Genomic DNA, 19,261 nt, shown 5'->3' on the forward strand with positions numbered 1-19,261 from the left:
TAATAAGAAGAGTGTGACACTGTTTTTAAAAGCTTGGAAGACTATCTATTGAAAAGTTCACTCTTCATCAGCCAACTCAAGGTTGCTAGGGATTAAGTGAGCACTACCTTCTTGGTGAGGGGCCTTCCAAAGCTGGGAAGCTGTTCTACAAAAGGCCGTTACAGGTGCCCACCATTTTCACCTCTTCTGAAGGTGAGTACAAGCATGAGGAAATTCTATAGCAGATTGTTTTTCAGGTACGTGCACCCTGCTTTAAAAGAAAAGATAAGCTAGTTAAAGCAAGGGATTGTACTATTTAAAATTTAACTATTGTTCGGAACTTGTCAACTGCAGCTCTTCTATATTTAATTTAAATACAACAACAACCAGGTCAAGACATGAATGAAAGCTATCTCTTGTTCACCCAAGCTCCAAAGTGAGGAAATTGAAGGCTAAGCCTTAGCAGATGTGTTTTGTGATCAGTAATGACGTTGTGCATTATCACAAACTGTGTTTGGTTCCACAGTTCATTGTACCCAAACTTTTTTGGGTTCTTCAGCTCCAGATTGAAATGGGGAGGGATGGAGTACCTGGGGCCAGTGAAGGTGCCACCCCATTCGTATATTACTTTACGAAGCATCTGGATTAGAGGACTCCTCCAGTGCGCTGATGCAAGCCTGTGTGTTGCTTGTACAACCCTATGGCTTTTTCGATGCGGCATACACATTCATGCCTGCGTACGTGCATGAAGAAAATGGGTCCCTGTCAAATAAATCCTCTTTCAGAAGGTGGCATTTGGAGAGCTAGCTATTGAAATGGTAGTTCCTTTCCAAAGGGATGGCTTGCACTTTTCAGTATTTCTGGGCAACCAGGGTTTTAGTAACAAGTGGAAAATGAGAGTATGCTCCCCCCCACACACACACAAAATACAATTTAAAAAATGATTTTGCTGCAGAAGATGTGTGAATTCCACCATCCTCCTTTTGTGAGCACAAATCACTTGCAGTACAAGCATATCTGTTTCCCACAAAGCAAACCACAGGGAAAAAGTACTATTGGAATCTCTCTGGGTCAATGACCAAGGTTGGTCTCTGCTACACTTCGATACCTGAACATGGCCCAGGTGAAGCTGCCATTCTTTTGGACATCCGTAAGTGTAGGTGCACACTTGTGAAAGACCTATGTTTAAAAACACAAAAAATTGTACCTATTAGGGAGTTTAAAAAAGGGTTTGCAACCATGGACAGCCCCTCTAAAATGCTGCTTGGCACCCTGAGGGATTGTGGCTTTCAAAACGTGTGTTCCAAAAGTCAAGCTGGACAAAAATGCTACAATGGCTCTTGATTGACTCATGATGGTGAGTAACACTGCCCTGAGGGAGTTTGGCAAGAACAATGATGGGTTGTTGGCACTCTTGTCAGTGGTTTGCTAGCTTTTTCTCAGGAACACATGATGGGTTGTGCATACAACTAACCCTAGAGCAAGCTATGGGTGGTTTGCTGCCCTCAAACAAACAATTCTGGAGAAATTGGTATGGATTTGCATAATAGAACAACCATCTATGGTTCATCATCATAGGTAGCCATGTAATGAGGACTTTGTAAGTGATGTCCTTTGGCTCCAAATCACTCCCTCTTATCTCAAACAACACTCCTGCAATTTCTGTAAGAACGCTAACAGAAATAGAAGGATTCAAGAAAACATTGTCCTGGCAGCATTCAAGCTGAAAAGTGAAACGAAGCATGCCTGACCTAACTTTGGAAGCAACTGCTGCTATAGGGTTTCACAGAACAGAAGAACCTTGATCAATTTTAAATTTGCTGTTCAGAATTTCACTGAGCTGCTGAGTTAAAATACAAATGTGTCAGTTTTCAGGACTTTTTAATTTGTTATATCTATGTCAGTTTGTATTGGATCTGCTTGAAATTTTGTATAATTGAAGATCTGGCCAGGTAGAGTTATTACCTACAGGTGTCATTTTTATAAGCAGTACAATTTTGAGACATATAACAGCAGAACACTTTTTGTGATTCACAGCACAAGGGACACCCCCTTGTCGCTTTGGATAATGTGTGACGGCTAACGAAAACAGCAGCCATCTACTAAGTTTCCTCCAAACCGCCTCTAATGTCTAGTAACACTTGGGTATGAAATCACACAATGTTTGAATGTCAGGAAGACACATTGAGGAGGAGGTCGAACAAGCTGCCAAGGTTTTTGGCTGCAGCCATGTGTTTGAGTACTTTGGGTATTGCTAGGTTTTCAATAAGTCAGACTAAAAGGTCAAGCAGAAAAGAAACTGCATTTTGAAAAGAAAATGAAAAGATTACTGCAGTTGGGAGACAGAGCTAAATGTTGTATAACCTTTGTAATACAAAAGATAGAAATTCTAGATTTCCAGCAATAGCATCTTGGCTGGAATTTACAGAAAGCAGATCCTACATGACTGTAAATATGAAGGTGATAAAAATGTAAATTGTAAAAAACAAAGCTTTATTTTAAAAGAGGTTTGTGACAATTTTTTTTAAATTTAAAACAATCCTGCCAAAGCCAAATGCTTCCCCAAGTGAAGTCCTAAGTGAAGTGGATTCTACCTTCCCACCTTCCCAAGCACTTGGAGGCCTAGGAAAACTGGAGGACACTGAGAACAGTCATGCATTTTACATGCAGAAAACTTAGCAACTCTGGTGGGGAGGATGTGATCTGAGGGAAGTGAGAATTCTACTTGACGCAGAGTGTAACATGGAACCTAGTACATTTGCACTGACTTGTCTTCTCCCTATAAGGATGGGGGGCAGGTTAGTAAATCCTTTACCACCAGTTATTATGAAGCATTAAATACAGTTTCAATTGTGAAATCCAATGAATATTTTAGATCACTCTAATATTTTTAAAACATGCCTTCAGAAATTAAGGCTCATTAGTTTTCCAGTAAATTTGTCAACTTACATTAGTGATGGAAAATATAGGTGTGGGTATATGTATGCCAAAGTATTATTAGTAATACTTTCAGGATCAATTTAATGGATCTCTGGTCATTACTGTGTGGCTGTATGCTTTCCCTTTTTCTTTCCTTTTGCTGTATATGTGTTTGTCTTTTTGTTCTTGTTTTGTATTCTCAGCAGTTGTGTTGATGTTTGGTTCTGCTGAAAGATTCTTAAAATAGAAATATATTTATACAAGGAAAAGTATCATGTATAATACAATTCATTTTTGAATTGAACAGCATGCCATGCACCTTAAAAAGGAAGTTTCACGTTACAGCAAAAGCTCTATTACTGGATCAGTAATATGTAGAAGGTTCTAAATATTCATTATTTTACATTTCCAGGAAAAGTAAGCAATAACTGGGGTGAGGCAGAACCCTTTCCCTTTCCCCCTAGCTTTAGGCTAATTTTCCATGTTCCTTGTTCAATTTCAGGGAATGCATTTTCTGTGTGACACCATCACAGAATGTTGGGATCACGACCCTGAAGCAAGACTCACGGCCCACTGTGTGGCAGAGCGGTTTAACCTGATGGCACAAACAGATTGCGATGACATCCTCAACAATAACAACATGGACAATGAGGCAAGCAAAATCGGTTGTTCAAGAGATGAGGGTCAAGATAGTCACAGGGACATCCAGTGACTGGAGAAAGAAAAGCAGGGTGGAAGTACCACTGGACATGCCACTCAAAAAAAAAATTATACAGCAACCCCGCCATTTAGATTTATCAGTGAATTAAAAATATTTAATAAGATCTTATTTACTGACAAGAAGGCAGATCCACTCTATTAATGTTATGTCTGGTACAATATATAAATCATTTTATATTCATTTTTAATGTAAAGTTATTGGGTGAAATCTGAGTCTCTCTCTGCTGTCAGGAGGCTTCTGTCAGAAGTATAGGGAGGAATTTCCCCTCACTTCTGTGCCCCCCAATCTACTCCAGAAGGCTGGGAGACTCCTCAGAGCAGAGCACATTTCGGAGAAGACAAAAAGGGTCTACAGTGGAGAGACGGTAACATTCCACTGGGCTCAGGTTCATGCAATGCTGAATGTAACTCAGAGCAATTGGATTTTTTTTAAAGATTAACAGTTAATAAACTTTTAAAAGGTTTTAAAGATTTGTCTTCAATGTTCATTTTTATGCAGGGTAATGCATAGAGACTCGAGCCTATTATTGGGTAACACAAAAAATCGACAGCTAGGTGTTAATCAGGTAAAAACAGAACTGTCTTGTTCTTTTTATAAGCAAATTTTCTAGCACATGCTGTTGGACACTTTTGTTGCATCATTCAAAGGAACCAACAGCAATAGCACAATGGGTCCAGAAACAGATTGTCTTCTGCAATCTTCCTTCTCTAATTTCAGTTAGAGATGCCTTTTCTTCCATTTCAGCTAGAGCCTAATTTTACATGATAAAAGAGATAACTTGTTATTTAAGTGGGTCTGCTGAATTTCGAAACCATACACAAAAACTAGACTCAGGGGTGCTCAGGGCAGGACCTTTTAGTTCTTAGGCCTTCTATGACTGTCAGGATGCTTTGGCATCTGATACAGTACCAAACAACTGCAAAAAGAATTACATTGGGAAGATTTCTGTGCCTTGGGGCAAGGTTATGATGCTCTTTGGAACCTGGCTTAACATTGCAACCTTTAGCACACCAGGAACTTAAGTTCTCTTGAAACCAGTATCACTTTCTTGAAGTACATATCTTTAAGATCATTATGAAAGGCACTAGCTCTTGTAGAAATCTGGTGACAGCAGTTTTTAAGTGGTGAAGTGATGACTTCTATTTTCCATGTGTGTGCACACACACTCACATATTCATGCATAGTAAGAGGGAGCAAGGATTTTCAGGACTCTTAAGAGCTGGAATATTCTGAAAGCTGGTTTTCATAATATAAAGCTCAATATGCAGTCAGTATCAATTGTATCATTACTCTGAAAGCAGACAAAACAAATAGTTCCATTTGGTAGTTTTATTTCCTTTCCTCTCCATTTCTTATACATGGAATTGTACACTGCTCGCATTAAGATTTCAGTGCATTCACAGCAAAAAAAAAAAAAAGTACAAGGGAATCTTAACACATGTGCATAAAACCCCAAACTTCTTTCTCGGCACACTCCATAGCCTTTGTGGGAAAAAAAGTATGGTTATTTAGCCACTCTTGGATACAATCTGATGTTTCCCTTAATATGGAAGAAAAATAATAAAATACTTGACCAGCACACACCCAATTTTCATGATAGGGAGAAGCCCCGCTATTGACAAGAACCAGAAGGTGACAGATTATGGTATATACACTGATTGGAAGACTACATCAGAAGAAAGAGTAAGGCACCACTCTTAGAAAAATTAAGGTAGCTTGTAGTAACAACAAGAATGAAAGCCATAAATCAGTACTATTCATAATTGCCAGCAATTCTTAGATTTCAATAAAATATATGTATCATAAAAAACAAGGGACATTTTACCTGAACATGGTTTCCTTATATCAGATTGCATTTGGTTATGAATGCAGTCCCATAGCAAAAGCAACCCTTTTCAGGTACTATAGAAAAAACAAAGTGACAGTCTTTGTACTCAGTGGGAACACACGGGCGTTTGACTGTGAACAAACAGAGAAGGCAAATGAAATTACTTGTCTGGACAGTCTGTACCACTGACTGTGTCTCAGAGATGGTCCAAAGAGAAGGGAGAGTGGGGGGGGCAGAGAGCAGAAGGAAATGATTACACCTTTTTTTCTCTTTTTTCTTTTTTTAAGGACAGGTCATTCAGGTCTAGGCCTTGCTCTTTAAAGAGATGGAACATCATCATGTTCTTTACAGCATGAAGCCATTAGGAGCAATTCACTAAGGGAATGATGCTGGGAAGGAATTCCGTAGGTGAAAATGGTTCTGAATTTTACCCCTTTCTCAGATAGCTCTCAACTCTTCCATAAATATATATGGTGGGGGAACATGGTTACATATCTAATCTATTTTAGAATGTTTTTAAAAGATGTGGCTTACATGAGTCCATCCTTCTTCCACAGCCATGTACTCACTGCTTTTGAAGAATAATTTTAAAAAGTAGTATCAACTCCAGATCCAGACAGTTCATAACACTGAATTCAAGGTTAAGCTTAGGAAAAGCTTCCTCTTCGTGGTCTTCTATGAGGTTATTCAGAGCAGCAAAAGGTGTTTTTACATGGGGTTTGAGCCATTCAGAAATGAGTGGAAACTGAAGCACAGGTTCTGAAACACTGTTCAGCTATTACTCCAGAGGTAAGTCCACTTGGGCAAAACAGCACAGCAGCTCTGGATGCCACTGCTTCCAGGTAGAGTTTTTGCTTTAAAAAACATCCTAGGCAGCTTTTGCGGTAGTGTGCTTAGAAAGAACACAATTTATAGTTCAGATAAAATCTTGAGTGCCATATAAAATGTTTTGTTTGTTTTTTTTGGTGGGTGGGAATGATGGTTCTCTCTCTACCTTTAGATTTTCTGCAACTTTAAAGTGCCCTAATAGTTTTATTCCTTTATGCTTATTTAATTTTGTGCAATTATATAAAAAATTCCAAAGGACTCTTAGTGAGATACAGCATTTTGGAAGTTGTATGGATTAGACAAAAGACACAAATAATTTTGAAGAAATGTCATCTAGTTTGTGTCCAGTTCTTGATTTTGTACAGCAGGCATTCTTTTCCAAAGGGGATTATAATAAACCCAGCCATCTCCCTGAAATTCAAATAAAGAACAAATTTATATAGCTGAAGAATGATTTTTCCATGCAAATGCACTGACAAATGCTAGTTGTAAGCAGCAAGTCATATATAGCTCTGTTCACTGGTGTTAAGGCACTGGTCAGAGACTGAGGATCCAAAACTGTAATTTGAAGCCTCAGAAAACCACAGCATTCAAAGTTTGGACGTCAAGAGGAACTGTGGTTAGGGCAAAAGCAAACCTCCTTCTTGTGCATGCAAAAGAGAAGGGAAGGTGCTTGTGAGAGTTTACCTCAGAGAGAGAGAGAATCAGAGACAGATTCCCAACTCTAGGTGCTTTGGAAAGTGCAAAAGTACCTCCAATCCACTTTTCAGAGGAAAGGGAGTTTTGACAAGCAAAGAGGGTTGTTGGACTGGATCATATACAGCTGTATGTGCACCTCCTTGAGGGCTATCAGGGAAAAGAGGAACATCTACCACAGAGGGAACATAAATTCTACAGACACTTTCCCCAAGCAAAGTTCACTTGTATCTTTGTTTGGCTTGACAGCTCACCTTTTGACAGCAGCCACACCAAAGGCAGTGGGGGAGGGGTGGAGTCTCCTTGGAGCCTCTTTAGGTAACTGACCAGTACCTGCTGTACTCTGGCATCAGCTCCCTTCCTCCCCAGTCAAGGCTTCCGATTTCTCCATTCACACAACTGTGGCTATTTTTGTCTTTTTAAAACTCATAAATGCAAAAATCAGGGTTTTAAAAAGGCTTTCTAGCCATGGACAGTCCCTCTAGAATTTTGAAGTGACTATCAATAGCTGTCAAACTCTGAACAGGAAAAGGTGGTTGTCAAGCTACCTTTTGATAAGTGCACAAAGTCACAGGGCTCTTGATCATGGGAGCGGGGACAAAAAGCCAGCTGCCTGGACACTTGTAGGGTGGCTGGAGCCAATGGTGGCCAGGGTGAGCTCAGAAAGAGCAGCAAGATGTTCTTGCTGCTCTTGTTGAGCATCTCACCAGCTGCTGGACGTTACCCACAAGAGGATGACACAATGACTCACATTGGACCTTTAGGGTGGTTTGAACAGAAAAGAAGAACAAGCAGCTATGGGTAACCTGCTCTGGGTTTGGATGACATGACAACTAACCATACACTGCTACTCTTGCTTGGTTGTATTGTGGAAAACAGGCCAATTATTTTACTCATAATTAATAGCAAGAAAGGCTAATTTCTGTACCTATTTTGGACTGACTTCTGTGGCATTAGAACTTGTTTCACATAGTGGCTGAGGGTCGAGACAGTAGTCCTCAGTTCAAACCCTGAGATGGAATTTGAGCTACAAGCTCGGTAAGGGCTTTAGGCAGCAAGTTTGACAAGCCTTCATGGCTTTAACCATACTCCAATCATGCAAGCCAGGCCAATGAGACTCTCAGTAAATTTACAGAATGGGTGAAAAAGCTTCCTGCCCACCATGAAGGAAAGTTTGACTCATGAAAGTGGCATAAGGAGCACACACATACAGAAGAGGAGAAGCAGAAGAGGGAAGTAAGGAAGAGGAAGCAATTTTCATTTCAAAGAACAAGAGTGAACCTGCAACATCGAGACACCAGGATGACTCTGAGGGTGGCATGAAATTATGCTCAAAGTTCTCCACCTCAAATTGGTAGAATAAAATCAGAGACAACTGTTTCCACGCCACCTTTGGTCTACAAACAGACTGTACAAAACAATTCAAAGCAGTAAAAGGATGTACAGTGTCCCTGCCCTGCCACCCCCAGATACCTTACTGCAGTCCTCAAGACATTTGTTGGATAACAAAGTGGTGCTTTTTAAGAATCCTCTACAGAAGACACAGAAAGCAATTCTGTTCCCAGTTAGCAAGCTAGTGTGTCAAGTGTTTATTTTGCGCTGAGTTACTTACATCTTTAATGAAGTACTTCGTATGCCATGGTGTGCCTGTCTCAGCCCGGAGGCGCTCCTCATTCCTCTGCCGTTCCTCAAGTGCTTTCTTATGCTCTGTTGCCTTATCAATGTCCCCTTCCCTCAGGGACTCTGTCACATGCTGCCAGAGTTTCCTGAATCAAAAAGGTGCAACCCATTTCAAGGTCTTTCAGCAGATCAGTGAGATGCCTGCATGTGGAGCTACCTCACAAGTGAAAATAATCAGAACCTTCTCTCCTCTCACAGAAACACCAAGGGGACTGAAAGGCACAAGGAAGTGCTGCATCCCAGAAGGGCTTTCCCAGGGCAGCTAAAAGCTGAAGCATTTTCAGTGCAGTTCAGAATGCATCTGTCACTCAGCTGAAGAGTAAGACACAGGCAACCTCAATGTGATTCTTAAATTGCAACATTTCCTATGCAAAAATGCCCCAGTATTAAAAAAAAAACAAAGAGTGGATAATCTCTCATCAGCACTGGAACCCACAAGCAGGACACACAACAGCATCCTGCTGCCCGTTTCCCCCAGCAACTGGTGTACAAGGGTGTACTGCTTCTAATGTTGCGGACAGCATACGGCTATCAGGACTAGTAGCCATGGATAGTACTATCCTTCATACATTTTTTCAATTCCCTACCAGTGTCCTTCAGTGTCAAATAGGACTGGGACAAACTCTTTGAAATCCATCCCTCCAGAATCTGCGGACTTCCTCTCATGTTCAGCCTGGTCCTGCAAAGTAAGCCAAGCCAGGATGAAGTCTGCAAAGGCTCACAGACCCCCAGTTGCAGAACTCGCAACCTTCCCCATCAGGAGTGGCTGCAAGATGTGAAAGAGAAGATCTCCAAGTGGGTGCGCCAGCCGCCAATCCCACCAACCAACCTCTTCCCCAGTCGCTGCTGCTGGTGGCATAGGCAGCAGCGGACATGGAGGAATCGTACTGTTTGCGCAGCAAGTGGGCCTCAATTCTAGTGTAATCCTAGTGTAAGAAATTGTAAAACAGGCTGGAGTCTGGGAAGTCAGAATCAGAGAATCCAACAGATTTTTCACACAAAATGGATTTTTTACACATAGTTTAACCTCGTGTTGACAGTCTGTGTCAGAACTATTTCACTTCTGTTACAGTTAAGACATTTTGTGATTTCCAAATATGTTCATTAATATATTTACTTAAAATGATTGCTTCCTGCCCACGGGGTCTTCTTGCTCAAAGGTATCTGAGTACCAAATAGTATGTTGGCACCCACAATGAAAAAAAAAAGCCATTTGAAAGTGCATCCAATAAGAAAAAATGAGTGTAGATGAACTGGAAAGCATCCACCACAGATTAACAGAGAGAGAATGCTGGAAAAGTTTAACTTCATATTCTCTCAAGATGCTAGAAAAATATAACTACATTTGTATCCCTGAAAGGAAGCCCCTGAAGATTTCAGGACTGAAACATATTGGGATTTATTGAAAATAAAATGATATTTTACTTCAGTACTGAAACACATTCTCTGTCTGCAGACACCCAGTAAGAGGTAATTATGAACATGTAACACAGCTTCTCTTACCTGGACTCAAATGGCCCCTGTTTCTCAATTGGTCGTACTCGTTTCCTTGTCACAGTCAGTTTTGACAAGTCCATGCATTTTGTCTCTCCATTGTTATAAGTAAATTCAAGGATACTGTTCCATTCACCTTGCACTCGACAAACCACAGTATTGGTAGCATTCTGCTTTACCTCACCAGTAACACTAAAGAAACAGCAAGTAAAAGAAAGGTATGAGAACTGGTAGATTAGTGTACTTTTCGTACTATGTCATCCATATTTAAAAAGGAATACATGGGAAGACCTGGTACAGCAGGATTTGGGGGACTATTATGTGATTTTATCTGCAAAGTTATTTTGTTTTAAAAAATGACTAACGTTTTACTATGGCAGTTTGCCTTAAAAGGCTTTCCAAAGCAATGAAAATAATAACCCAGGCCAGTGGTGGTGAACCTATGGCACGTGTGCTGCAGCAGGCATGCAAAGCCCTCTCTGTCGGCACGCAAGCCAAGTCGTCCCGGCATCGACCCAGCAGCCCAGCATCAGATAACAGTGCACATAGGGGCCATGCGCATGCTCGGAAAGAAGTAGAGGCGCCAGGAGATGATGTCACAAGTCGTGACTCATTAGCCGCGACTCATCTGAGCTTTTGCATGGCAGGGCAGTGCACTGCCAAGGATATACAGTGGTACCTTGGCTCACGAACTTAATCCATTCCAGGACTCTGGTCGTGACCGAAATTGGTCATGAGCCAAGTTAAATTTCCCCATAAGCTTAAATGTAAGTAAGGTTCATCCGTTCTGTAACCATTTTTTAAATCAGAAAAATGTGAAGCAAAATGACAACAACAAAGATCGTGGCCATATCCCCCCCCCCCGCCCCCCAGCACGACCGAGATTGCACCTGTCATCCCAGCATGCTGGGGAGTGGGGGGGGGGGAGAGACAGGCATGATTATGGGCGCACTGGGGGAGGGAGAGATGGGCGTAAACGGTGTGCTGGGGGTGGGGAGATGGCCGCAATTGCAGTTCTGTTTGTGCAGGGAAGGCGTGCCTGATCAGAGGCACGCTCCTGCAGGAAAGACAGGCGGAATCTCGGCCATCTCCCCCATGGCTCTGCTTTGCTGCTCCTGTCTTTCCTGCAGCAGCGCACCTCTGATCAGGCATGCCTTCCCTGCACGAAAGCAACTGGGATCGTGGCCATCTCCCCACCCAAAGCAGTGTTCGTGACCCAAGTCAAAATTTTTCAGAAATTTTTGTTCGTGAACCAAGGCGTTCGTGAGCTGAGGTACCACTGTATATATATATATATTTGCTTGGACTGAGTTGTTTTTTCTAAACTAAAATCTCAGTTTTCAGGTTTTATTGCAGTGTTGGCACTTTGCAATAAATAAGTGTGTTTTGGGTTGCAGATTGGGCACTCAGTCTCTAAAAGGGTTGCCATCACTGCCCTAGGCACTCATGGATTATTTTGCACTCTTATCTCTTGCGGTTTTTATGTGCTGTAGCCCGTTCACATTTAAAACATCATCATTGCTCAGTCCAATGCAGGGTGATAGAAAAAGATTTTCTCCATTTAAGTACTGGGCTTACCAATTGCTGTTAACAATATGAATGACAAGGACACTTAGCTGGCAGTGCTTGTCTGTCAAGTTTAACATGCCAATAAAATGGTATTTTTGGTTACCTTTCAGTGCCTGTAAAATTCAGTTTCCTTATTTACTCTTTCCAAGAAAGGAATACATTAGACTGCATAAACATTCTTCTACATGATGAAAATGTTAATAGTACTCTTGCAAAGTCTTCTGGTTAAAAATGCACATGCTATCAATCAATCATTAAATGCATGGGGTCTACATTATACAAATAAATGGATGGGGTCCACATTATACATTGGGGAAAACACCCTGAAATCCCACTATCTTCTGAGAAAATGTAAACCTAAGCAAATGAGAATTATACTGTTTAAGTCAAAGGGCTTCTGCCTCAGCCTTTCAGCTATGGCCAACACAATGAAATTATGTTCCAAATAGGGTATGCATTTAACAGTTAATATCTCTCCAAAATCCATAATACTACTACTTGTTGAAATACCAACTAGTGGCAGAATCATTACATTTCTTCCCCCTCTTGTACTTAATACCACACAAAATCTTTGACAAGTACTAACCCAAAACCCCACTGGAAAATTTAACTGCAACTATGCCCATGAGAAGCTGTGCAAGCCTGCAACAACAGGAGAATTTGGATACTACTTTCATGGCTCCTCTTGTCAATAGTAAGAGTTCAATGAACATTTGCTGAATATGGCTTAAGACTCTGAAAAACTGCAAAGCACAGCTCTGACTAGCTGCAGAAGTGCCAGACTAGGACTGGAGAGTCCCAGGTCCAAATCTCCACTTAAAGTTTGCATGGCACCTCAGAAAGTACTTTGCTAGGATGAAATGGAGTCAAGTAGGCCTTTATGTCTCCCTGAGTAACTTAGAGAAAGGATGGAATAAAAACGTAAATAATACATTCTGTAGAGTACAATTCTGAGAGGGAAATTAGACAATGTTATTTGCGTTTTCCTTCGCTGTAACTAGAATTTGGAGATGTTTTTGTTTACAGCATGTTTTACTTGGATGCACTTTCCAACCAGACTCAAAAGCATTTTATGAAGTGTTTAGCTTCCTTTTGCATATAATTCCCAAGTTTTCAATAAAGAGGTCAAGGGACCTGCACTTCTATTCCTAGTATCCAACTTAATAGGGGTGAAGAAAAATGCTTAATTCCCATTAAAAAGTTCTGTACAATAGATTTTGCACTATACTACATTAGAAATCTTGCAAAAAGAGGTATTTACCGGTGCAGCTTGCCACCATAAAATGGCTTTGTATGAAAAGTGATACTAGCAGAATATCCTGTTTTTGCACAATTAACGCTGACTTTTCCTCCCAGTTCCACCCAAGGGACAGTCAAAATTGACCGAGCATATGCACAAGGCAGGGAAAATGTGTATTCCTCTCCATGTTCCAGAAGACTTAAAATACCTGCGAGACAGAGATAAGTGTTAAATCTACAAACTGGAAACAATTCACTTTTATTTTAGTGAATTCAAAATGCAACTTAGGCTCAACAGACGTTACATCTCTTAAAGGATCTCCACTGTATCATAAGCTAGATGGCAGTAGCAAAATAAATTTGTTTTAGATGACGAAAATAGAAAAAGAGTCCTTTGCAAATCAGGCCAAAGCATGGATTAAATAACCCATGGCCAGTTAGGGTCATGCAAGAGTGAGTAAGCATGCTGCCTTCCTCCCACTGGCCACTTTGTTTCTAGACTCCAAAACAACTGAGGAACTTCCTGTTCTTGGGTTGCACTCCATGACATGAGAACTCACCATTCTGTTGTTGAAGGAGAAACACTCAGAGCCTTAACCCATGATTTGTTGTTGCAATAACACTGAGTATCAGATTCTCACAAGACAAGACATGACCCAGGAATGGAATACTCCTGAGTTGTTTTGGAATCTGGAAACCAAGTGGAAGCAGCAGCAACAGGAAGTCAGTAGAAGCTAGTATGCTCATTTGCTTCTGTGCGGCTCCAACAACATTGCATCCCCCCCGCACACACACACACTTAAAATGATGCTGAAGGGAAAACATATTTCCAAAATTCTAGCAATAGTTCTCTACTGTGCTGCTGAAGTACAAGTTGAAAAATAAATGAGAGGAAAGGTATTCACTTTCTCTGCTCAAAAGCATGGGCTAGGAAACTGTGCTCTAAGTCAATCCTTCATCAACCAGGTGCTTTCCAGATGCATTGAACTAAAACTCCCAGTGTTCAAAGATAAATGAGAAGAATGGGATAATAGGGATAAGGTTCAATGTAGGCTGAACTGCCTGATCCTGCCTAATCTTGGAAGCTAAGCAGGGTCAGGCTTCGTCAAAATTGGGATGGGTGAGTTCAGTATATAATTCTATGATTATTGTGGTAAACTGCCCAGAGAGCTTTGGCTACGGGCAGTATAAAATTTGGTGATAGTGATGATCATGGTGATGATGACAGGAGCTGTAGTCCAATAGATCTGGCAGGCACTATGCTGGTGAAGGCTTCTCTACAGTAGTTCCAAAGTTCAGTGCCCAGGAAGAAAAAAGGACTCGTTATCTTAACCTCAAGCCAGCTAAAAATTCCTATTCAGCTAAGTTCATTATATTATAAACCTCCCCCTTCACGATTACACAAGATTTTACAAAAAATAAATCTGGATTGGCTCAGGGGTAGACAACACTAAGCTGAGTAAGGAGAGACATGATACAAGTAAACAAAATGATGTATGGTATGAAGAAAGTGGATAAGGAGACACTTTCCCTCTCCCATAAAACTAGAACCTGAGGTCATCCCATGAAGCCAACTGGTGGGAGATTCAGGACAGAGAATGGAGGACACAGTTAGTGGAATTCCCTTCCACAAGATGTAGTGATGGCTATCAATTTGGACGGCTTTAAAAGGAGCCGGGACAAATAAGTGGAAAGACTATCAATGGCTACTCGTCCTGATAGCTCTATGCTGCCCCCAACATCAGAGGCAGTATGCCTGTGCACATCAGTTGCTGGGGAACATGGGCAGGAGGAGGCTGATGCACTAGTGTCTTGCCTGGGAGCTTTCTGTGGGCAGCGAGTTGTCTGCTATAGGAACAGTATACAGGAATCAGCATGGCTCTTCTGTTCCCCAGAATCTCTACTTCTAACATTCAAATAGTATTCAAAAAAAGGCAGTAACTGTTTCTAGAGATATTACTATCTTCTAATTCCCAATTGGAAATAGCTTTACCTGAAGTATGGGTGGGGAAGCTGGAAGATACAGCATCTGGAGGGCCACAACTTTTATGCCCTTCCCTACTGGCAATACTCACTAAGTAGCTAATGGAAGGGTCATATGTTGAACAATCTTGACTTAGCATCTCCAAGTCATGATCTCCAAGGAAGACCCAAGTATCTGACAGGCTTGCTGACAGGATTAAGACAAGTGGTGTAGACAACCCCTAAACCACTGAAGTTGTTTTAGCGTTTAGTGTTTAGTTTAGTTTTATGAAGCATCTTGCATAATGTTCAGCCTTGTGTTGTCAATGAATTCATTGCAGAAATAGGAGATAGTGAATGGCAACATTTTCACTCACCTTCTCCAACCATCGTCACTCCTATTGACATTCCTAGGAATTTACTTTTTGTCCAGACATGAGCATTAACACACATCTTCCTCTCTACACATTCAGCATAAAACCCTGAGACTGGAGGATGATGAGACACCTGCTCAGCTACAAATCTGACTGTGTAACTGTCCGACTCTGCTTGGTCCCGTGTCTCTTCTGAGACAGTCACTTGCTCAGAGAGGGAATGGGAGGAAGAGTTACTGTTTGTGTCAGATGGCACGTTGCTCTTCAGTGTCTTCCATGAGCAATGAAATGTTTCCCCGATGATGGGATTATAGGGTTTTTTCGCAATTGCCCCTTTGCGACCTTCATGAAAGGAAGTGAGGTAATACTCAACAAAGCGGATCATCCTCTCTTCAGGGCTCGTGCCATTTGAAATTGCAATGAAGAGATCTGGATGGGACATGAAGTCGGCATACATTTCTAGCAAAGAGCGTTTCTCTAAAATAAAAGTGGGAAGAACCACCTGAAATAGACAGGAAGATATATTAATTCAAAACTGGATGTGCATAAAAATTCCAACTATAAAAAGTAAGCAAAGGATGGGGGGAAGCACATAACATTTTTTGTAACCAAAATGCAGAGCATTAGAACCAACAAAAGAAAGACTTTTTATAGGGTGCGATCTAGATGACAGTAGCAGATTTACTGCTTTTAACTTTTTATATTATCTCTTTCATAATGCTTGTACTCACCTAGATGTAGAAGATAGAAATGGAGCTACAGTTTTACTCTCCTAAAATGAAGTAGTGAGACTTCAGTGCTTCTGTTCCCATATTAGATTGCTTCACTTAAAATAGAAAGTCTTGTAGAACAGCTTTCCCCAACCTGGTGTTCCCCAGATGTTTTTGACTTCAACTCCCATTAGTTCTAGTCAGCATAACCAATGGCCAGGAATGCCAGGAGGTACAGACCAAAATATCTGGAACAATGTTGGGAAGGCTGTTGTAGCGAAGCCATCAGCAAGAGAAGGTGTCAGAAGCTTAATGGCTACATAAAGCCTCAGTAACTGCAATGGCAGGAACTACCTGTAAAGGCCCCCAACTAGAGCACGAATGAAGAAAGTGGGATGCTTGGGTGTGTCCTGCTAAGTGCCCTGGGGTGATTTAACTTGACAATTAATTGGTTAATGAAGAGTAGCAAAGTGCTCAACTTTAATGCTTTTGCCTCACAGACAACATACTTTTGCACTCCATGGCAATGACAAGCACTAGAAGTAAAAAGTATTTATGGTCAAAAGCAGAGAATCCTTGAAAGGAATATGCTACATGAGGAGGGGAAATGTGAAAATCTGACAATGTTATAAGCAATTAGAAGAGAAAGACACAAAAACACAAATACATGCTTGAATGTTCATGTTCAGCCCATGGAATAAAGGAACTAAACAAGAAGGTACTGCAGAAAATTTTCTAGGATGGTGACAAAGCAAGTTCTCAAGTTACTACAGCAGTTTGTGATTACTGTAGTTCTGTTCACCATTGCGGGGGGTGGGGGGAGATGGCTGAGATTGTGCCCGTCTTTCCTGCAGGAGGGCGACCATGATCACGCACGTCTTCCCTGCATGAACGCAACTGCGATCATGGCCATCTCCCCACTGGGGGGGGGGGGGGGTTGATGGCTACGATCTTGGTCGTCACCAAATGAGGAGTTCACGACCCAAGTCAAAATTTTCATGAAATTTTTGTTCACGACCTGATTTGGTCGTGAACCAAGGCATTCGTGAGCTGAGGTACCACTGAACTTCACATATTATCTAGACACATGTGTCATGCACGTATTTGGCAAGTTCTCACAATGTGGCAACCTACCATGCAAATAAGCTATGCCATGATTGTTGTTTGCATTGGTATTTGCTTTTGAATGAGGAATATATGCAGATTTCCTGGATATATATTTTCATATCCAAAATATTCTTCAAATTTTCTAACTAGGTTAAAAGAAAAGAACCTTTTCTTTTGACAGATATCAAAAGGAATTGCTCATAAAAGGGAGTGGAATGTTTATCTCGGGGCTAGGAGATATCTGAAGGGGAATAAGAACAGGGAAGACAATGCTAAGAACTAGAGGATACTCCCTCATAAAGGAGGAGATCCAGTTGCCACTCCCGTTTGGAGGAAACCCTTTGGTATTCAATTTACAGCTGTTAGGCGTGTGCTCAAAGCAACCTCTATGCAGCCTTGCTTGGTCAATGTCCATGGATGTGGCGTACTATACTTTGGCAGCAGAAACCGACCTGTACATTGGCCAGGCAAGACTCCACATTTCAGACCTTCGTAGGTATACAGCTACCTTTAAAAAGAACCATGAACAAAATTGCACATGTCTGTGTTGTCCAAAAAAGAGGCTGAAAAAAGGTATGGACCCAGTGCTGGTCATTCCAAAGTGTCACTTGGGCAAGAGCAAAGTGGCTATCGGAGTGGCATGAGCTCACCTGCCAAGAATAGAAGCTAGATTAGCTTCCACTTAAAAAGATAGTTACCCAAGGCTAGTGTCAAATGCACTGTCTCTAATTTCATTAGTGGAAAGCATGTACATCTTCTTCCACTTTTCCAATTATTCAGTATACATTATTATTGGCAGCTTCCACTGACACCACCAAAGTAGTCTGAAATTGGCCTAACGTGAACAATTTGAATAAGAAATAAAGGCAAGTATAAAAGAAGAGGTATTATTCAATACAAGAGAGATGTATTTCATATTTTGAAAATCCAATTATTTAACCTATAGAAGCAAACATACCATGAAAATACTGTATGTATATTTCCATGCACACACTTAAAATATGCAGATTTAGGACACAAACCAAGAAGGCCATTTCAACTCAGTTAACAGACATGTCTTTAATATCAGGCTGGAAGTGTGAGGTTTTGGGGTAGGGGTTGCTCCTCTACTGGTGTGATTGGTAGAATCCAAGTTAATTAAGTCCTCTGGACAAATCCAGATGTGGCTAGGTCATTCTCCAGTTTACAGAAGTACATTTCTCTTGATTTCAGAATGATTAACATTTTAATCACTTACTCTTGTTAAGTCCATGCCAAGTTTGAGTTGAGACAGGAGATGCAAGATAACACTACGCTGTTCTTCCACAGCGCCAAGGTCATCCTCTTTATTATCACACGTATCCTCTAGTTCCTCATCTGGTTTTATTTCCTCTGGCTCCTAGTGAAAATTCCAAACACAAATGACTCTTCAAATAATATATCATTCAAAAGCATCTTGGCTTTATAATTCTAATCCCCCTTTCTCCCAACCATGACAGTTTGATCATCCTCCCCAATCCCACAGATGATCAATCATTTCTCAAGGTAAATCATGTGTTGGAATGAGACCAAGTTGCAAACTTTGATTTACAGCCTTATACAAGTATAATCAAATACATAGGTCCCAATTAATTCAGTGAGACTTATGTCCATGTAAGTATGTACAGGTCTGCAGCCTTAATCAGCTAAAGTTTTAATTTTAATAAAAGATCATTCTAATTTTTAGGATTGAGGCTATTGCAACTACTCAGAGGCTGCAATGAAAAATGTACTCTAAAACAAACATCTTATTTCTAGATCTCAGATAAATCTAGCAGATATTTAGCATTTTTGCTTCAAGCAAACTGTCAATGAAAGATGGCAGTGTTCAATTTAAATCAATGTCAACAGGTACAAATGCCAAGTCCTCCACGTAGGAACAGGAAACCAAATGCATTACAACAAAATGAGGAACACTTTGAGGAACCAAAATGAGGAATCAAATGCATTACAACAAAATGAGGAACACAATGCTGCAAAAGAGAAGGATCTTGGGGTTGTTGTAGATCACAAGCTAATCATGAGCCAGTGATGTGATGCTGCTGCAAAAAGGGCAGACAGTATTTTGGGATGCATTAACAGAAGTATCACTTCCAAATCACATGAAGTTCTAGTTCCCCTGTACTCAGCACTAGTC

At 40.9% G+C, this 19,261-nt stretch overlaps 2 protein-coding genes across 6 annotated transcripts in view; one reads left to right on the top strand and one right to left on the bottom strand.

The window, feature by feature from the left end:
* LOC123027347 (TGF-beta receptor type-2-like) overlaps positions 1-4,051 on the top strand; it is a 51,769-nt gene extending 47,718 nt beyond the window's left edge. The window contains exon 8 of the mRNA XM_044438084.1: positions 3,401-4,051. Within this exon, the coding sequence (XP_044294019.1) occupies positions 3,401-3,610 (210 nt within the window). The 3' untranslated portion in view covers positions 3,611-4,051. The remainder of the gene's footprint in view (positions 1-3,400) is intronic.
* An 882-nt stretch (positions 4,052-4,933) lies between these two features.
* Positions 4,934-19,261, bottom strand: part of OSBPL11 (oxysterol binding protein like 11) — a 58,448-nt gene continuing 44,120 nt past the window's right edge. For all 5 annotated transcript variants that reach the window (XM_044438083.1, XM_044438080.1, XM_044438078.1 and 2 more), the window contains 6 exons: positions 18,344-18,484; positions 15,293-15,791; positions 12,976-13,162; positions 10,155-10,337; positions 8,584-8,737; positions 4,934-6,686 (listed from right to left, as the gene is read on the bottom strand). In XM_044438083.1, coding sequence (XP_044294018.1) covers positions 6,609-6,686; positions 8,584-8,737; positions 10,155-10,337; positions 12,976-13,162; positions 15,293-15,791; positions 18,344-18,484 — 1,242 coding nt within the window. In that variant the 3' untranslated portion in view covers positions 4,934-6,608. The remainder of the gene's footprint in view (positions 6,687-8,583; positions 8,738-10,154; positions 10,338-12,975; positions 13,163-15,292; positions 15,792-18,343; positions 18,485-19,261) is intronic.

Source organism: Varanus komodoensis, unplaced genomic scaffold, assembly GCF_004798865.1.
Source record: "Varanus komodoensis strain SLA01 unplaced genomic scaffold, ASM479886v1 scaffold32, whole genome shotgun sequence".
Taxonomy (NCBI): Eukaryota; Metazoa; Chordata; class Lepidosauria; order Squamata; family Varanidae; genus Varanus; species Varanus komodoensis.